We start from the raw sequence: 19,301 nt of genomic DNA, 5'->3' as shown, positions 1-19,301 counted from the left end.
GCTGGGCAAAACAGGTGAGGGGGATTAAAAGGTACAAACTTCCAGTTATAAAACGAGTAAGTCCCGGGGATGTCAAGTACAGCATAGTGAATACAGTCAAGAATATCATACTTTTATGGTGACAAATGCTAACTGCACTTATCATGGTGCATTTTATAATGTATACAAACGTCAGTGTGTAATACACCTATAACTAATATAGATATTTTTAAAAATCCTTCCAATTTGGAAATGTGTGTATTTAAGTTCTGGGAAAGGTATTATTTATTTGATAATTTCTTCCCCTCCATGTCTTTCCTTTTTTCTGGAACATCTATTAGCTGTCAGGCTTCCATTATGAACTGTACTCACTTTCCTATTTTTTCTTTTTTTTTTTTAATTTTTTTAACATTTATTTATTTTAGAGATAGAGAGAGAAAGAGTATGAGTGGGAGAGGGGCAGAGAGAGGGAGACACAGAATCTGAAGCAGGTTCCAGGTTCCAAGTTGTCAGCAAAGAGCCCGATTGGGGCTCAAACTCACAAACTGCTAGATCATGATGTGAGATGAAGTCAGATGCTTAACTAAGCCACCCAGGCTCCCCTCTGTTGTCTTTTTCCTTGTTTTTTGTTTTTTTTGTATAATTTTTCAGAGAAATAGCTGCAACCTTACCTTCCAACTTTTCTACTAAACTTATTGGTTACTTTTGCTTTCTGGTTCTCTTACTTTTTCATCCTCAGTCCATTTTTTCTTTTTCTTTTTCTTTTTTTTAAAGTATACAGTTCTTTATATATATTAATTATATCTTTAAAAATAGCATTCTTATGATTCCTTTGTCATTTCTTTTATCTCTTTCCTTCTTTTTCTTTAGGTCTCAAATATTTGATGATCTTCAACTATCCCTTTACATTTAAAAGTAACGGACGCCTGGGGGGCTCAGTCAGTTAAGCATCCAACTTCAGTTCAGGTCATGATCTTGAGGTTTGTGGGTTCAAGTCCTGCATCAGGCTGTCCACTCTCAGCACAGAGCCTGCTTTGGATCTTCTGTCTCCCTCTGTCTCTACCCCTCCTGTTCTCTTTCTCTTTTTCTCTCTCTCTCAAAAATAAATAAACATTAAAAAAAAAAAAGTGAGGCACTAACATGCTGAATGTGAGCTCAGTGTGCAAAGGGTGAAGCTTGTTAAACAGCAGGCCTCACCATAAACAGCCATTTCATTTCCAGTATGTTTAGGTCTTCTTAGCTGGCCAGTTTCTGCAAAAGGCAATGTCCAATCTTCTGTTGGAGATTATAAACCTGGCCACCAGATTTCTACTTAATCTCCATTATTAGTGCAGTATTTCACACCACTCTAACTTTGTGTCTGGTGTTCCAGAATCCAGAACTTCTCTGGCTCAGCCTCTCCAGAAAGCAAGCTTCAATCCAACCTTCTGTCAGGGGAAGATAAGGGTATCTACGTGACCATGTAGAATAAGGAAAATGATCTGGGGACAGATCGACTGACACTTATAAATAAGCTCAAACAATCCAGTTCCACCTCATTAATTCCTAAGTCTTTTAGAAATTAAATAGAGGAGTTTTCAACAGAAAGCTCACTCGTTTCCTACTGGCATTCCCTATTACAGACACATTTTTACTTTCTTCACTTTCCAACTTTCAAAATTGTGTTAATAGCTCTGACTTATAGTCTTCTTTCCCATTCTTTTAAACCTTGAGGGCTGATATCTTTTTCTTATTCATTGTAATTTAAAAAAAAAAAATTTTTTAATGTTTGTTTATTTTTGAGAGAGAGACAGAATACAAGCAGGGGAGACGCAGAGAACCTCTGAAGGAGGCTCCAGGCTCCGCGCTGTCAGCACAGAGCCCGACGCAGAGCTCGAACCCATGAACCATGAGATCGTGACCTGAGCTGAAGTTGGGCCCTTAACTGACTGAGCCACCCAGGTGCCCCTTATTCATTGTAATTTTAGAGGGATTTCAGAAGAAATCAGATGGGGATCAAGGCACATATTTAAATCATCATCTTCAATGAGGAATCTCATCTGTCATGTCCCTACCATCCAGCTTAAGAAATAAAACATTACAAACACAGTTGAAGTCACTTTTGTGTTTATGATTATTAGCCTTTTAAAATTTTGTAGGCATAAAAATAAAAAATATTCTAGGTATAAAATCATATCATTTTCAAACACTGAGTTTCATTATTCTAATATTAATTAGGAAAAAAAATCAAAGAATAAAATAATAACGCAGGGGCACCTGGGTGGCTCAGTCGGTTAAAGCATCCGACTTCGGCTCAGGTCATGATCTCGCAGTTCACGGGTTCGTGCCCCGTGTCAGGCTCTGTGCTGACAGCTCAGAGCCTGGAGCCTGCTTCAGATTCTGTGTCTCCCTCTCTCTCTACCCTTCTCCTGCTTGCACTCTGTCTCTCTCTGTCTCAAAAATAAACATTAAAAAAAATTTTTTTAAATAAAAAAAAAATAATGCAAAGAGATACATGCACCCTGGTATTTATAGTAGCATTACGTACAATAGCCAAATCATGGAAACAGCCCAAGTGTCCATCAACTGATGAATGGATAAAGAAGATGTGGCATATGTGTGTATATATATACAATGGAATATTACTCAGCCCTATAAAAGAATGAAATCTTGTTATTTGCAACAACATTGATGGAGCTAGAGAATATTATGCTAAGTGAAATATGTCAAAGAAAGACAAATACCATATGATTTCATGGTAGTCATGAAGTCATGTGGACTTTAAGAAAACAAAACAGATGAACAAAGGGGAAAAAAAAGAAAGAGAGAGATAAACCAAGAAATAGACTCTTAACTATACAGAACAAACTGATGGTTACCAGTGGGGAGGTGGGTGAGGGGATGGGTTAAATCAGGGATTAAGGAGGGTGCTTGTGATGAGCACTGGATGATGTATGAAAGTGTTGAGTCACTATACTGTACACCTGAAACTAATATTATATATGTTAACTAAATAGAATTTAAATTAAAACTTAAAAAAAATTTTTAAATAAGTGCACCTGGGGGTGCCTGGGTGGCTCAGTCGGTTGAGTGTCTGACCTCGGCTCAGGTCATGATCTCGCGGTCTGTGAGTTCGAGCCCCGCGTCAGGCTCTGTGCTGACAGCTCAGAGGCTGGAGCCTGTTTCGGATTCTGTGTCTCTCTCTCTCTCTCTGCCCCTCCCCCACTCATGCTCTGTCTCTCTCTCTTTCTCTGTCAAAAATAAATAAACATTAAAAAAAAAAAAAAGTGCACCTGGGTGGCTCAGTCAGTTAAGCGTCCGACTTCAGCTCAGGTCATGACTTCACAGTTCATGGGTTCAAGCCCCTTGTGGGACTCTGTGCTGACAGCTCAGAGCCTGGAGCCTATTTCGAATTGCATCTCCCTTTCTCTCTGCCCCTCCCCCACTTGTATGCACATATGCACTATCTCTCTCTCTCTCTCTAAAAAATAAACATTAAATTTTTTTTTAATTTTTAAATAAAAAATAAATAAAAAGAAAAAACAATATTAATTAGAATGCTCATCTTAGCAAATATATCCCAAGGGATACGGGAGTGACTAAGGTGAGCTTCATCACATTTGAAAATAATGTTAGACCTTAAATTCAATATATTCTCCCAATTAAGAAATTTTAGAAGACAATTGTCATTGGGAATATGTATGAAATTCTTGTGTATAACATTATGATTTCTCCTATTTTTTTCTATTGGTGTGACTTAAGAAAATAGCTATATTGAGATATAATTCACATATTATAAAACTCACCCATTTTTAGGTGTGTAGTTTTAGTAATTAACGAACTTAGATTTCTAGTGTATTTATATAGTTGTGCAACTATCATCACATTCAAGCTTAAGAACATTTCCATCAACTCAAAAGCAAGAATGGCAATAAGTCTCTGTTCCTATCCCCCAGCCACAGGCAACCACTAATATGCTTTCTAATCTATAGATTTGCCTTTTGTAGAAATTTCACATAAACTGAATTACACAATATATAGTCTTTTGTGTCTGGTTCCTTTCACATAGCATAACATTTTTGAGGTTCATCTATGTTGTAACATGTATTAATAGTTTTGGGGGTTTGTTTATTTTGAGAGAGAGACAGAGAGAGAGAAAGAACACATATGCACACATGAGTGTGTGAGCAGGGGAGAGGCACTGAGAGAGAGGGAGAGAGAGAATCCTAAGGAGGCTCTGCACTGATAGCACAGAATCCTACACTGGGCTCGATCTCACAAACCATGACACTTAACCAACTGAGCCACGCAGGCTTCCCTATATTAATAGTTTTAACTGAGTTGTATCCCATTGCATAGATATAACACATTTGTTTATCCACCTACCAATTGATAGACATTTGGACTTTTTTCTAGTTTTTGGCGATTATGAACAGTACTGCTATGAACATTTGCATGTGCTCGTTTTTATTTTTCCTGGATAGATCCCCAGGAGTGGAAATGGAAATGCTAGGTCATATGTGAAGTATAGGTTTAATTTTTTAAGAAACCACCAAGCTACTTTCCACTTTCCATTTCCACCAGCATTGTACAAGCATTCTAATTCCTGCATGCCAGTCTAACAAGTTAATGGCAGTATCTCCCTATGGTTTTAATCTGTACTTCCCTAATGACCAATAATGTTGAGCATCTTTTCTTGTGCTCATTAACCATTCATATGCTTTCTCTGGTGAAATATCTACTCAAGTATTTTGCCCATTTTTATATTGGGTTTTTTGTTGAGTTGTAGTTTTCTTACTGAGTTGTAAGAGTTCTTTATATATTATACAAACACTGTATTATATACACACACACACACACACATTATATATGTGTATAATATTTTCTCCCAGCATATGGCTCGCTTTCATTTTTCAGTGGGATATTCTGAAGATAAATTTAAAATTTTTATGAAGCCCAACTTATCAATCTTTCCTTTATAGATATGTTTTTAAGAAATCTGTCCTATTCCAAGGTCACAAAGATCTTCTATCTTTTCTTCTAGAAAATCTATACTTTAGTTTTTACAGTTAAATGTATGGTCCATTTTAATTGGTTTTTGTGTGTGATGTGAGGTAAAAATCAAAGCTCATTTTTATACATGTGGATATCCAATTGTTCCAGTGCAATTTGTTGACAACACTATCATTTCTCCCTTGAAATGCTTTGGCATCTTTGTCAAAAACCAACTTATCACAACCATAAGGATTTATTTCTAGATACTCTATCCTGTTGCATTGATCTATTACTCGTGCCAATACTATATTTCCTGGATTACTATAGCTTTATAGTAAATTTTGAGATCCAGTAATGTAAGTACTCCAAGTCTTTCCTATTTTTAAACTTGTTTTGAATATTCTAAGACCTCTGCATTCTTTATCGATTTTAGACTTAGCTCATCAATTTCTACCAAAAAGAAAAAAAAGGCTATTGGAATTTTGAAAGGATTATATTGAATCTGTAGACGCATTTGCAGAGAATTGCCACCTTAACAGTAAGCTTAACAATATTGAGTCTTTCAGATCATGAACGTGAAATGTTACTCTATTTATTTAGATCTTTAATTTCTCTTAGCAATGTTTTGTAGTTTTCAGTGGACAGGTCTTATACTTTCTATGTTAAACTTATTCCTAAGTACTGTATTCTTTTTTAGCTATTTGAATGAATCCTTTTCTTAATTTCACTTTTGAATTAGTCATTGCTGGTTTTTAAAAATACATAGGACTTCTGTTTATTGACCTGGATTCTGAAGACCTTGCTATACTCATTTGCTAATGTTAGTAATTTTTGGTAGGTGCCTTAGGATTTTCTAAATATGGGAACATATCAGGAATGAAGGCAATTCTCTTTTTCTTTTCTATCTCAATGCTTTTTATTTCTTTTCCTTCCCTTACAGCACTGGTTAGCAATGTTAAATAGCTGTGGTGAGAGCAGACTTCCTTGCTTTGTTCCTGATTTTAGGAGCAAATTACTTTTTTTTTTTTTTTTTTTTTAGAGGAAATTACTTTTTATTTCTAGTTTATTGTTAATGGGCATTAAATTCTGTCCAATGCTTTTTCTGTCTCTAATGAGATCATGCAGTTTTGTCCTTTATTCAATTAATATGGTATATTAATTTATTTTCAAATGTTAAACCAATGTTCATTCCTAGGATAAACCCCACTTGGTCCCAGTAGACAGTCCATTTTATATGTTGTTGACTTTGGTTTGCTAGTCTTTTCTTAAATATTTCACACCTACGTTCACAATGAATTTTCTTGTGATGTCTTTGTCTGGCTTTAGAATCAGGATAATACCGGGCTCATAAAATGACTTGGGAAGTGTACTTCCTCCTGTTCTGAAAGAGTTTCTGTAGGTTTCTGTAGTATATCTGTTCTTGACTTAATTAATTGCTATTCATCCTTCAGATCTCATTTGAAGTATCAATTCCTTAGCGAAGGCTTCTCTGACCACCTTGACTAAGTCCATTTCCCGTAAGTATAATAGTTTGTAAAGAACAGCTGTCCTTCTTAGCATTTATTACGAATTTTTATTCACTAAGAGGATTTTTATTGTTCCTCTCCCACTTTAAGCTCCATGCAAAGAAAAACACTGAGTGTTTTTGCTCATCATTATGTAGACATTAGCACCTAGTCTACTACCTGACATATGGTAGGTAGGTGCTCAACAAATATTTAGCAATTGAAGAATACGTAATGACTGCCTTAGTTTTACTTTTGGTATTTCTTTCCCTTCTTGGAATTACTGTTTTGTTTCTCTAGATTCTTCATATTTTAACTTGAATCTCTATAACTCTTCCTAGTCAATCTAGACATTTTTTTGTTCATATATACATTTTTAGAGTGATATAATTTTATCAAGTATTACTTCAGAAACATTCCATAGATTTTGTTGTAATGTCTATTCTTCAAAAACACAAACACGATGTGGCTCCTCTCTTGGAAAACCATGAAAAAGTTTCCGTTTTCTACAGAATAGTATGAAAATTTCTTAGTAAAGCATTCACGTCAGCTCCAAACTGATTTATGGCCTATCATCTCATCTATATACCTTATACTCCAATCAGATAGGGCTACTTGCTCTTCTCTTAAACAAATACTATACTTCTGTTCATAAGTACTTTTCCTCTTATGCTCAGCACCTAGCAAAATCCTTAAACACAGTAGCTCAGAAAACGTTTGCGGAAGAGTTCATACACTTTTCATAACCCAAGTTAAGATTTTTTTAAATCTACATCTTCTATAATTTTGAAGTTTTTTTTAACTGAAATAATCACTATTTTTATTGCCATGTTCCCACATTTGCAAATTTTTCTCTTTTCAGTGGTAATAACCTTTTAATCTGTTTTACTACTTTTATATTGAGGTATAATTAACATACAGTTTCAGGTTACAATGTAATGATTCAACAATTCTGTATGTTACTTATCACACTAAGCATCCTCTTAATCCCCTTGATCTATTTCACCCATCTGCCACCCACCTCCCCTCTGGCAACTACCAGTTTGTTCTCTGTATTTAAGAGTCTCTTTGGTCTCCTTTTTTCTTTGTTTCCTAAAATCCACATGAGTGAAATCATGCGGTATTTGTCTTTCTTTTTCTGACTCATTTCACTTGGCATTATACTCTCCAGGTCCATCCACCTTGGACCATCCACTATATATATATGTTATATATATATAATCCATTCATCTATTGATGGACATTTAGGTTGCTTCTATATCTTGGCTATTGTCAGTGGTGCTTCAATAAACACAAGGGTGCATGCAATTTTTCAAATTAATGTTTTTGTTTTCTTTGGGTAAATACCCAGTAGTGAAATTACTGGATTATGTAGTGATTCTATTTTTAATTTTTTGAGCAACCTGCATACTGTTTTCCACAGTGGCCACACCAATTTACATTCCTATCAACAGTGAACGAGGTTCCTTTTTCTCCATATCTTCATCAGTACTTGCTGGGTCTTGTGTTTTTTATTTTAGCCATTCTGACTGGTGTGAGGTGGTATCTCACTGTGGTTTGGATTTGCATTTTCCTGGTGAAATGTTAAGCTTCTGTTGGCCACTTTTATGTCCTCTTTGGAAAAGTGTCTTTTCAGATCCTCTGCCCATTTTTAATCAATTATTTGCTTCTTTGGTCTTGACTTGTAAGAGTTCTTTGGACGTTAACTCCTATTGGATAGATCATTTGCAAATATCTTCTCCCATTGAGCAGATTGCCTTTTTGTTTTGTTGATGATTTCCTTTGCTGTGTAAAAGTCTTTTATTTTGGGGCGCCTGGGTGGCTCCGACTTCGGCTCAGGTCATGATCTCACGGCTCGTGAGTTTGAGCCCTGCGTCGGGCTCTATGCTGACAGCTCAGAGCCTGGAGCCTGTTTCAGATTCTGTGTCTCCCTCTCTCTCTCTGACCCTCCCCCGTTCATCCTCTCTCTCTGTCTCAAAAGTAAATAAACGTTAAAAAAAAATTAAAAAAAAAAAAAAAAAAGTCTTTTATTTTGATGTTGATTCAATCGTTTAAATTTGTTTTTGTTTCCCTTGCCTGAGGAGACAGGTCTAGAATTTCTAAGGGCAATGCCAAAGAAATTACTGGCTATGTTTTCTTCTAGGAGTCTTACGTTCTCAGGTCTCACATTCACGTCTTTATTGCATTTTGAGTTCATTTTTGTGTATAAGAAAATAGTCCAATTTCATTCTTTTGCATGTAGCTGTTCAGTTTTCCCAGACCATTTGTTGAAGAGACTGCCTTTTCCCTATTGTACATTCTTGCCTCTTGAATTATACTTGTATTGTGTAATTTCTAATTTTATTGTACTGTGATCTGATGTTAATATTATTTAATTTTCTTTTTTTAATTCTTTTGTCAAAAATATTTATATTTGTGTAATCTATTTTTAAATTGCATTAAATACTTTGTGTCCTATATTTTGGTCCATTTTTGTCTGAGACTAAAACATATTTGAAAAGATACCTTGGCTCTTCTCCCACCACCACTAGACTGTGAAATTCATATATATCTTGTTGACTGTACTCTCAAAGCCTAGAACATGTTGGTACATTAGCTTAGTAAATTTTTAGAGTTGTCTTTAATTTGATCCTTTCCACTGCTGCTAAATTAAAAGTATACATTAAGGAGTTGTTAGGTAGATTACCTTGTGACAGAACAAGGAATAAAAACATATAATAGATAGCGTTAATTAAACTGAGCAACAGATACTGAGGTCCTAGTAAGAATCAAGAGGTTCTAAAAATGGGATGCAAACACAATTCCTGCTTTGAAGCCTATGAAGATGCACAGGTTAACAAATACTTTTGATTTGGTATGCTAAAAGGAAGGTCTGCATAAAATGGCACGGAAATGAGAGTTGAGAAAATCTTTAGTTGGGTAGGGGAAGGCAGTCAATAAAATCTTTTTAATGATACAGAAACCAAAACCCAGAGACACTACAGCGCTGTTCAAGATCACAAGGCTAGAGATCACTAAAAGAGGATCTCACTCCCAGTTCTGTGCTCTTTTCATTACATCTTACTATCAGTACTTTACAGCAACTCACAAAAGACTAACAGGCCAGGATTTTAGAGAGTTACAAAATATAATGTGGGAGTTTATTCATCCTTCCCCATGTCCCTTTAATATATAAAAAAAAAAAAAAATCAAGGACAGCACAAAACTGTAAAAGTTTGCCATGTACCATGTAGTTCTAACAGCTTTGTAGTTGACTGGCCTGTTATGCACCCTACAAGTGTTGGTTAAATGTATTTCACCAGAGATTTAAACATCCCAGGCCAATCAATGTGACTTATAGATAAACAAAACTATTAAATTGTATTACACCCACACATACATGTATTTTTTTAAGTGTTAATAAAGGATCTGCAACAAATGTTTAAAATAGCAAGGTCCAAAAAGAAGAATCTGCCAGCCATTATTGAGCACTTTCCAAGGAAGTAAGACCCTGAATCTGTAGATCTAAGTATTAAAGTCAATAGGGAGAGACATTCTTTTAGGGGCTGGGATGGTCTTTAGGCTTTTCCACATCTCTCAAGACTATTCAATAACATTTGGCTACCAAGCAACCCTCCCATGACTAATTTGCACCAAGCTCCCACCTGTCCCAGGACATACTGACACCACAACCCTGACTCTGGAGCATTAGATTATTTAACCCTCCCCTCCCCTATTATAAGTTAATAAACTGGCATTCTGAATCACACATCAGTTTTTGGTTGGTTAACATGAAATAACCCCATGAATCTGCTCAGTTCTAAGAGCAGGGTAGAAAAAAGTTTAAGAACCTGAAAAACTTAAGACCACACTCTAAACCGGTAATTGAAAAAGTGATTCAGGCCACAAATGGATGTGATGTGGCTTGCACGGGAAGAGAAAAAGGAGAAAGAAAGGAAGAAGAAGAGGGAGAAGGCGGTGGAAGAGGAAGTGGAGGAGGAGGCGGAAAGGCAGGGGGGAGGGAAGATGCTCTGAAAAAAAAAGCATCTTCCTGAGGCTCTGGCAGTTTGGCCTGCACTGCCACAGAATAAAACTGACCAGAGTTAAGCAGCCACAGCCCCCTTTGTAGGGGACATTTGCTTTCTAATTCATCACAGACCAACCACACTCCTATTTCGCTGATATTGAGGTCAAATGTCAACTGTCATTTATCATTCTGCTTGCAGTGTTTTGTCTTCCTTATAGACTTCAAAGAATAAAGAATGCCAGACCTGGTGGATAAGTGCAGATTTTATAAAAAGTGCAAACCACTCTCCACATTAATTCAGTAAAACAAAGCTAGAATCAAAGAAATCAATTTACCTTAATCTGAGTCTGTTCGATTGACTTTTCCCATATCTGCTGATCATATGCTCCAATCTGAAATAGGGAGCAGGCTATTTGAATGATGCAAAGGAAATCCTGTTATTTAGGTCAAATGTCACAAAAGTCACGAAACTACTAAGCATCAATAATACAGTATCTGGGGAATGTTTATGCTTCTCAGAGGTTAGAGTAAGTTATTTAAAGGACTGTTGCACTCAAAAGTCTAAAGTAGCTGGATCGAAAAGTAAGTTAAAAAGTACTGTCCAAAATATTTCAAATTAAGCATTACCTTACAAGATATTTCCACTTCTTAAGGAAAACATCAGTAGGGAAACTAGAGAGGAATAAAAAGGTAACGGACAGCTCAGTAAGACTGTTGCCAGTACCAATCTGAGCTGTGAAGATACAAGTTTCACGTCTAAAAAAAACACAGCAGTTTGATCAGAAGCAAACTTTCAGAGCGTTGCTGGGGCACGGTGTATGCGGCCTGGAGAAGGGAGGGGCCTTGAGAGTCCTACTCGGGGACCGGGAACAGAGCCTAAAAGACCTAATGACCTTGCGCCTCGGTTTGTCCGTTGATGTTGAGAGAGAGACACCGTGCAGGAATTGCCGGCACTACCGAGCTTAGGGAAAGCTAACGGGGGATTCTTGGCGGGGGCATTTTGCAGGAAGTCTGCTTTACAAATTAAAAAAGAAAAAAGGTTGATATTACCTTCTTTTGGTACCACGATATAGCATCTCTCTCATTTGAGGCCATCTGTGTCTCCAGCCAGAGAATGGGATTTCACTGAAAACGAAGGAAAAGCAGTCGGTGAGTCCGGTTGCTGAAAGGTACTCTCCCAGTTTGGATAGAACTCAAAAATCGCTTCTCTCGGCGTCTCCATGAGCTGCTGACTGTCTCCTTCTCCGGCTGGTTGCCAGGAAAAAAAGACAAAAACAGAAGCAAACCAAAAACCTCTGGTGCAGTGGCGCCGGGAGAAGCGTCTCTGCGATATTTGGAGCGAGTGTGTTCAAGGCTGCAGGGGAGGGGAGGGGATGGGAGGGCAGGTGGCTGGAGTTGGCCCGCACCCCCTCCTCCGCTCCCCGGCGTCCGGCTCTCACCTGGGGCCCGCTGCCCCGCAGTCCGGCGGCCGGGACCTTCCTCCTCAGTGGCCCCGGGCCCGCCATGAGGCCGGGGGAGAGGCGGCGGGCGCCGCAGGCCGCATCTTCCCCCCGAGGCGGAGACGCCGGCGCGGCCGTTACCATGGAGACCGCAGCGGCCACGCGGGCCTCGGGGGCAGCCGGCCGCCCGCGCCGGGAGGAGGGCAGTCTGCTGCCGCAGCCCCGGCGCCCTCCAAGCGCGGCCTTCAGGGTCACCGGACCGACCCCCAAATAAGCCAGGAATCAACTGGGAAAGGACGGGGATGAGACGTGAAGGAGGGCTTCGCTGGCCGCCAGGGGCTGCGGCAACGGCCGGAGGCTCGGCGCCCGGCACCCCCCCCCACCCCGGCGCGGGAGGCAGCCGCTGCGGGGCGGGCGGGCGTCCTGCGAGGCCCGGCTGGCGGGCGGGCCGTGACTCAGCCGGCCGCGAGCTGGGCGAGGGCAGCGCCGTAGACCACGGTGCGGCCCCGCAGCGGCTTCCGCTTTCCGGGTTTTGCTCGAAAGTGGCTCCGCCCCCGCCCGGGCCTGGCCCCCGGGGCCTCCGCCGGGCTCCCGGACGCAGGGGCTGGGGAGCCACACGACCCTCAGATCACGCTTCAGGTCACTTCCTGAGAAACGACTTGCCCAGACGTCGACCTGAAGGAGGTCGATCCAGATGTCCTAAGAGCTGCCCGTTCATTCCTTTGTAACACTTCTCTTTGTCTTACGGGTTTCTTTGTGCTCCATTATTTACTGTCAGTCTTCCCTAAAGGGCTGTGGGCTCAGTGCGGTTGGAGCCTGGCAGGAGCCTGGCACATAGGTTCTCAGTCTGGGCTGGATGAACGCAGTTTTCTTGCATTTACGCCGTCCTCGGACGAAGGGCGCGGTGGGCTGCTCGTCACCCTTAACTCTCAGCAGCTCTGAGATTTAAACTTTGCGGGTGCTCGAGACTGAGGGAAGAGGAGGGCCAAGGCTTGGCGCAGTTCCAGGGCACGTTTCCCAAATTAGGGTAGGGGAGGGTGGCGGCGGGAAGAACTGTGTCTAGGCTAAGAGTTCGAGCAGGCTGATAGGGGTCAGGAGAAAGGAATGGCTGCGCGCTAAAAGGAGTATTTAAGGATACCTTCCTAAGGTTTTGAGCTGCTTTCCTCCTCTATAGTGCAGGGCTTTTTGGCCATTAGTGGAACACTGACCCCTAACGGCCGTTCCCACCCCACGTGAAGCAGTGTCCTTGCTTGCCCCAGCAGAGTCAGGTAAAGCTAATGACAGATAATGGTCACATCAGCTACCACTTCAGAAAGCCTGAGAAGTGAGGTTCTAAATGTTTTACAAACATTTCTTACCTATTAAATCGGGGTAAGGTGAAGTTATCCCATTCTACTGCTAAGGAAAATCCACTAAAAAGTATAAGTAACTCCCACAGAACTAATTAAAAATTATTTCATCCAGGCTTGATTTTTATATGGCACGCATAGGCTGTGTGGTTCCCTTTCTGGTTTGTTTCCTGACAGCGTTCCCCCTTTCTTAAACATAATTCTGCTGGGTTTCGGAACAAATGGCCAACTTAAAAAAAAAAAAAAAAAAGTGACAAATGAGAAAGTCATCTTTATCTAAATATTTAAGTCCTAAATTACATTAATAACAAAAACATTTTACTTCGTTGCTCAGCACACAGAGACTTTTTGGGGGATTCATGAAAGAACTGAAGTTGCATTAGGAAATAGTAGGAAGGGGCAAATCATCTTACAAACTTTTCAGTGCTAAGACTGCCACTGAACACTGCATAGGCTTTAAACCAAGAACTGCATTCAAATCCCTGTTCCAATTAAAGCACTGTGTGATCTTCGGCAATTTATTCAACCTAACAAGCCTGTTTTCTCACCTGTATTTGTTATCTACCTAGTAAACACTAAAGGCTGTGAATATTAAATGGCCCACAGCACTTACTGAAAAACCATTAGTTCCCTTCCCAACCAAGGTCTATCAGGGCTTAGGACAAGTATTTCACAAAGAAGTTCACACAAAATCTGGAGGAAGAAGATCCACTGCATTGTATCACTTAATACATCAACGATGTCCAAAATGTCTGCTCACCATCTTCATTAACACTGCATGCATGTACTTTGAAAAATACGGGCATAGCCAGATGAACAATTTGACTGTCCTCAAGCAGATAAAAACCCAATTTAAGCATCAAGAAGGCACAACTACCACAAATGCCAAGTGTAGCTTTTCTTCCCCCAAACTAGCTGCACCTCAATGTGACGGCATTTTCTCATTATCTATGACCTTTTCTTTCAGGAAGGTCACAAGATTTTTTCTAAAATACTAGAAACTAATGGGGACATAACAAGGTGGGAGGATTAATACTTTAAAAACAGGTTTCAGGTAGCTAGAATTCACACGTACTATTCATTTTCTCATGAAACATAAGTAAAGGACAAATCAGACTTTTGTTTATTAAAAAAATACTTTACAGGGAAAAAAAAAAAAACCTCTATGCATTCCATTGTCCTATTTTACAAAGAAATAGCTTAACAATTTAACACACTTAGACAGCTACAAAAAAGCACTGTGTTAAAAGGATTATTATTCACACAAATTTAGATTTAAGACTATTCATTAAAAACCTTTTTAAAACACTCGTTAATGTCAATAAACAAACTAAGGCCACACAACGCAAATAGTCCGCCAGGCAAATTATACATTTCATCTATATGCAAAGACCTCTTAGATAAATTAAAGCCACAGGAAAAAAAGTCTTAGCTGCCAATCAAAATGGAGTTTAGTCACAGAAAACACTATTACATGAAAATTTACAACATGTGGTAGAAGTAGTACGTAAGTATTTCTTTAGAGAATTGAAAAGTGCTATATTAAGAGACAGTGGTCTCAACTACATGCACAAGTGGATCATAAAAAATTTATGAAGAAAATGGAAGGCCATAATATTTATGGAGATACTTGCTTTTAAAGCAACAAACTTTCAGGATGAGCATAGGTCCCTTATGTGGTAAAGAAAAACATTTGTCTTGCACATTTCCTCTACTTGCCGCATGACCAATAAATACAGTTACACTCGTTTAAAAAAAAAAAAAAAAACTTAGCAGAAATATGAACTTCTGCCATGTACTAGTGAAAGGCTCTTTTTTTTTAACCTGTAGCAATGATAAAATAGATGTATTAGAAAGACACAAACTCAATTATCCTAAAAGTATAAATGCAAATAAATTTTTAATGGCAAATACAGATGAAAATATAATGGGCTAATATTAATGATCAAGAATATATTCACTAAGGGTTTTCTTGAATCTCTGAGTCTTGTTTCTAAATTAGTTTTCATTCTAGACACTATTTATAGAGGGAAAGGCAATAAGCAAAAGTTTCTCCAGGCATTAAGTGTGAACTTTATGCCTATTAAGACTGATGCAAGATGTTGCAAGACATCTTTTCCTAAGGTTTGGTAAAGGATTTTATTTAACAAGCTCCATTTTCCCCCTACAAGAGCTTGTAATGTTAGTCAACTGATATTCCAACTGTCTCCAAGGGGAAAGGGCACCTTTCAAGATTTTAATTAAAAATAATAAAGTTAAGTGAAACAAATCCTAAGTACTGAATAAGCAAATTAAAAGTACAATTAAGCTTAGGGATTCATTTTTAAAGAGTTAAAAATTTGGAGGGGAAAACTAATATGTAGGTTTTTATTATTATTGCTTTATGAATTTGGGATACCTCTTTGCATCATAATCCTACTCCTAACATATATTGGTAATTACAGAATGACTTCTGGGGCAGGGGGAAGACTTTTATCCTTATTTATGAATACCATAAAATCATTCTAGTTACTAAGTTAGGAATATTCATTTATCGGGTCCCTTCCATAAGCACATTTTTAAAATATCCCTCTGCTCCACAAAATACTCAAACTTACAGCCACGTTCTGCAAGTAACCTCAAAGAGTTGGCACAACAGATAATATACCAAAAAGGAAGATCAGCTTAAATTTCAGTTACAACTTCACTGCCATCACTACTTTACAAATCAGAAGACGCCAGATTGCTCCATGCCTCACTCCACCAAACCAAATAATTTCAAGATTTAGAAAAGTTGCAATCATTTGTATCACTAAACTAGGATACAACTTTGAAAGCAGTAATAAACTCAAAACTTGAGCTTTTATATTCATCAGTCTTTAAAGCATGCTATTAAATCTAATACTCACATAGGACATTCAGTTTCCAGATACATGACTAGCTAAATGTTTCTCTCTCCATTCTATTGCAATTCTAACATACAATGGATTTATTAGTACATGATTTAAACATTTGTATACTCTTTTCACGTGTTTATATTGGAGGTGAGGGTAGAATGTTTTGGAAAAGGAAAATGGGGATTTGCTTTTGATTGTAGGTCTTTGCAGATCCGCTGGTTCCTGAGTGATTATACACAGTGCTGGCTGTCAGGAGACAGTCTCCTTGTTTATTAGTAATGACCAGCTTAGATGACAGATGGCATCTGCTGGATGGCAAGTGGGAGATGGGGAAATCGGATCTTGGAAGACAAGAAAAATTAAAAAAAAAAAAAAAAAAAAGTTTTTGCTTTAACAACCTTGTTCTTCATGATTATTTTAAAAAGCAAATGTTGCCTGAGAAGAATTCTACTTTGCACAGCCTAGTAAAGCTCTATGAAATTCTTCTGGACAGAAAAACAAAAACAGAGAAAACCTAAATCCACATACTTTTGTGATTAACCCCTCCCCCCTCCAAAATAACAAAAACACCCTCAAAGGCAGGTCCCTTTAAAAACTAGTCTTGATAAACTAGAATTCACCCTAGAATTTATACCCAAGATTTTAAAACACCCCTGCAATAATCACATTACTTTTCATACCATTCTAATTACCTTATTTACAAAGATAACTAAAACCAACATCACTTCCAATTCATAAATGGTTTACATTGAAATGTTTCTCTATTTGTCTTCATCCTTTGTAACAGAGAATACATACATATACATATATATAAGGAATAATACAGATTCTAACTAATCACTGCAGTATTTGCTGATGGTTACTTTTCTATCGGTTTACACAGTGACCTCTATACTTTGCTAATATGCATTTAAACTACACAACAATATTGCACAAAGTAATATTTATATAAGATTTAGCCTATTTCAGAATATTTTAGAGAAAATTCATATTTGATATTTCAAAAGATGCAGCTAAGTTTTCATGGTGACAGACATAATAAAGCAGCATCTTTTTTTTTTTTTTTTTTTTTTTTTTTTTGCCTATGTTAATGTAAATATTCCAAATCTCACCCTCCAGGAAAAAAATCTCCAAATTGCACTATAACCAGGTAGATACAAGAATCTGGTCTTAGGTGTGGGGAATACTCTTCCTTTAATGAACAAAAGGCCTATTGTATTATTAACTAAGAGAAAGTGAAATGTGTATCATGTTAACATTCTAAAATAATAGAAAGTTAAGACTACACTAGCTATATGAACCGTGCCTGTTTGAAAAAAAATTTTTAAATACTCAGGCACTAAGCATTAGGTTACCTGAAACTCTAGGATGAAGTCTAGTGCCATAATCGTTATTAGACCGTAGCAACACCCAGTAATAGTAAATAAACCCAAGTATTCACCAGTTAAAACTGTGAATCAAAGTGTCTCAACAGATCTTTATCATGAAAAGATTGAAGCCAAGTGACAAAAAAAGTTTTTCCTAAGTTTCATGCACAAAATATGGCAGCCTCATCAGAAAGATTGATATCATTCTCTAGGTTTGATACTCATGATCAGTTTAAGAAGCAAAAGTATCCACACAAAGTGTGAGGATGCTAGGTAGCAGAACGACAGAGTATCATGTCAACAGTATCTCTTTTACCCAATTATCTTCCATAGTTACCATGTTTCTAGAAGAGATTAATGAACCATGGATAATGAATGACCAAGGACTATTCATCTTTAGATATTTTTAATTGAAATATCCACTGGGCTTTAAATAACAGATACAAAAAAAAAGACAGTTTGGATCAGAAAGTGCTGTGCTTTCTCTTTTGTTAAGAAACCAGAGAGCCACTGGATTTTCCTTAGAAACTACCTGTTCTTTATGGTTGGAACTTACTTGCCCACGTACAAGATGCAGGAACACTCTCCTGCAACCTATGCCATTTTTACTGTAGAAAATTGAAGCTGTGCCATAAAGACACAAGTACTAAAGCATAAATCTGACCTTCTATCATAAAAACAGCAAATATGGCAAGAGACGAGGCAAGATAAAATTAAGGGAAGTGAGTAATTTACCAAATAAGAATCTGTTATTCCAGAGAATTCTCAGTTTGATTTGAAGAAGAGATTGAATTGTTACCTCACACCTTAAAACAGAAAGTAGCAGCAGACCCACTATTACATACTGTACTAACGGGATAAGATACAACTCTTAACTTTGCATAATCTGTGTAAAAAAGATATGCTTGACATTTGTGGAATGTCATTTCTCTTTATAGAATTATAGGCAAGATTTCTCCAATAAAACTTAACTTAAGCCAGTTATAAAACTATAACTTCACATCAAAATTTAAAAAAGTTAAAAAATGTGTTTGAATATGTACATATCACACAGGAGTGCTCGAATGTTCCTGTAGATTGTGTTGCTGGTCAGAGTCCAGTCTACTTTCCACCTTTAAAACTGGAATAGGCGGAGTCATCTGATCTTGCTGTAGATTAAGTTCGGATGAAGGGAAGGACGATGAAGCAGTCGTCAAAAGCTGCATCTCTCTGCATGTCTCTTCAGATTCAGTTTTTACCCTCACACACTGGGAGTCAACTTCTAATTCTCGCTTTCCAGTTAAATCACAGTCCATGTTAGAACTGCTTTCTGTGTTTTGAGTGGCTTCCACAACAGGGTGGTACTGTTTAAGCCTTATATGCCAAGCTAAGCTGCACACTGCTGACACTGTTTTGAACTGATGAATGACATTTCTAGGGATGAAGTAAATATCATTGTCACACAGCTGAATTCTAGCATAACGAATGCCTTCCCGCCTCATTTGGTTTAGTTTAGCTTCATCCACCCACTGTACACACTGCAGAAAAAAGAAAAGTTGCATGAGACTTCAAAATATGTAGTGTAGTAATTCAGTCAAACAAAGTATTAGAATTAGCACAGGAAAATAGTAGTAGGGCCAAATTAAAGGCAGGCAATACTAAGTATCAGACAACTTTCTAAAATTGCCTGTAATGCTTGGGAAACATTTTTCCTCATATTTTACTACCTCTCTGATAACAAAGTACAGGTTCAAGTCAGGATAGCCTAAGGAATCATTTAAACAAGTATTTCAAAGTGCAGCTAAGTATCAATAACATATTCTTTGC

General features: G+C 38.0%; 2 protein-coding genes across 16 annotated transcripts in view; both read right to left on the bottom strand.

Annotated features, from left to right (window-relative positions):
* The window catches only part of PHTF1 (putative homeodomain transcription factor 1), a 90,899-nt gene extending 78,631 nt beyond the window's left edge, over window positions 1-12,268 (bottom strand). For 13 of the 15 annotated variants that reach the window (XR_009257824.1, XR_009257825.1, XR_009257827.1 and 10 more), the window contains exons 1-3: window positions 11,904-12,268; window positions 11,515-11,589; window positions 10,800-10,856 (exon numbers count right to left, since the gene is read on the bottom strand). Coding sequence is in view for 4 of the 15 variants with exons in the window: in XM_058716167.1 (XP_058572150.1) it covers window positions 10,800-10,856; window positions 11,515-11,559 (102 nt within the window). In the remaining 11 variants the exon portion in view is untranslated. Of the gene's footprint in view, window positions 1-10,799; window positions 10,857-11,091; window positions 11,137-11,514; window positions 11,590-11,903 lie in introns of those variants that run through there. The other 2 variants (XM_058716172.1, XM_058716173.1) reach the window with 1 other exon arrangement.
* A 2,084-nt stretch (window positions 12,269-14,352) lies between these two features.
* The window catches only part of RSBN1 (round spermatid basic protein 1), a 47,371-nt gene continuing 42,422 nt past the window's right edge, over window positions 14,353-19,301 (bottom strand). The window contains exon 7 of the mRNA XM_058716166.1: window positions 14,353-19,012. Coding sequence (XP_058572149.1) covers window positions 18,542-19,012 — 471 coding nt within the window. The 3' untranslated portion in view covers window positions 14,353-18,541. The remainder of the gene's footprint in view (window positions 19,013-19,301) is intronic.

The sequence above is a fragment of the Neofelis nebulosa genome, chromosome 2, assembly GCF_028018385.1.
Source record: "Neofelis nebulosa isolate mNeoNeb1 chromosome 2, mNeoNeb1.pri, whole genome shotgun sequence".
NCBI lineage: Eukaryota > Metazoa > Chordata > Mammalia > Carnivora > Felidae > Neofelis > Neofelis nebulosa.
Note: the sequence above shows the minus strand (reverse complement) of the source record. Positions and strands in the feature narration are given on the sequence as shown.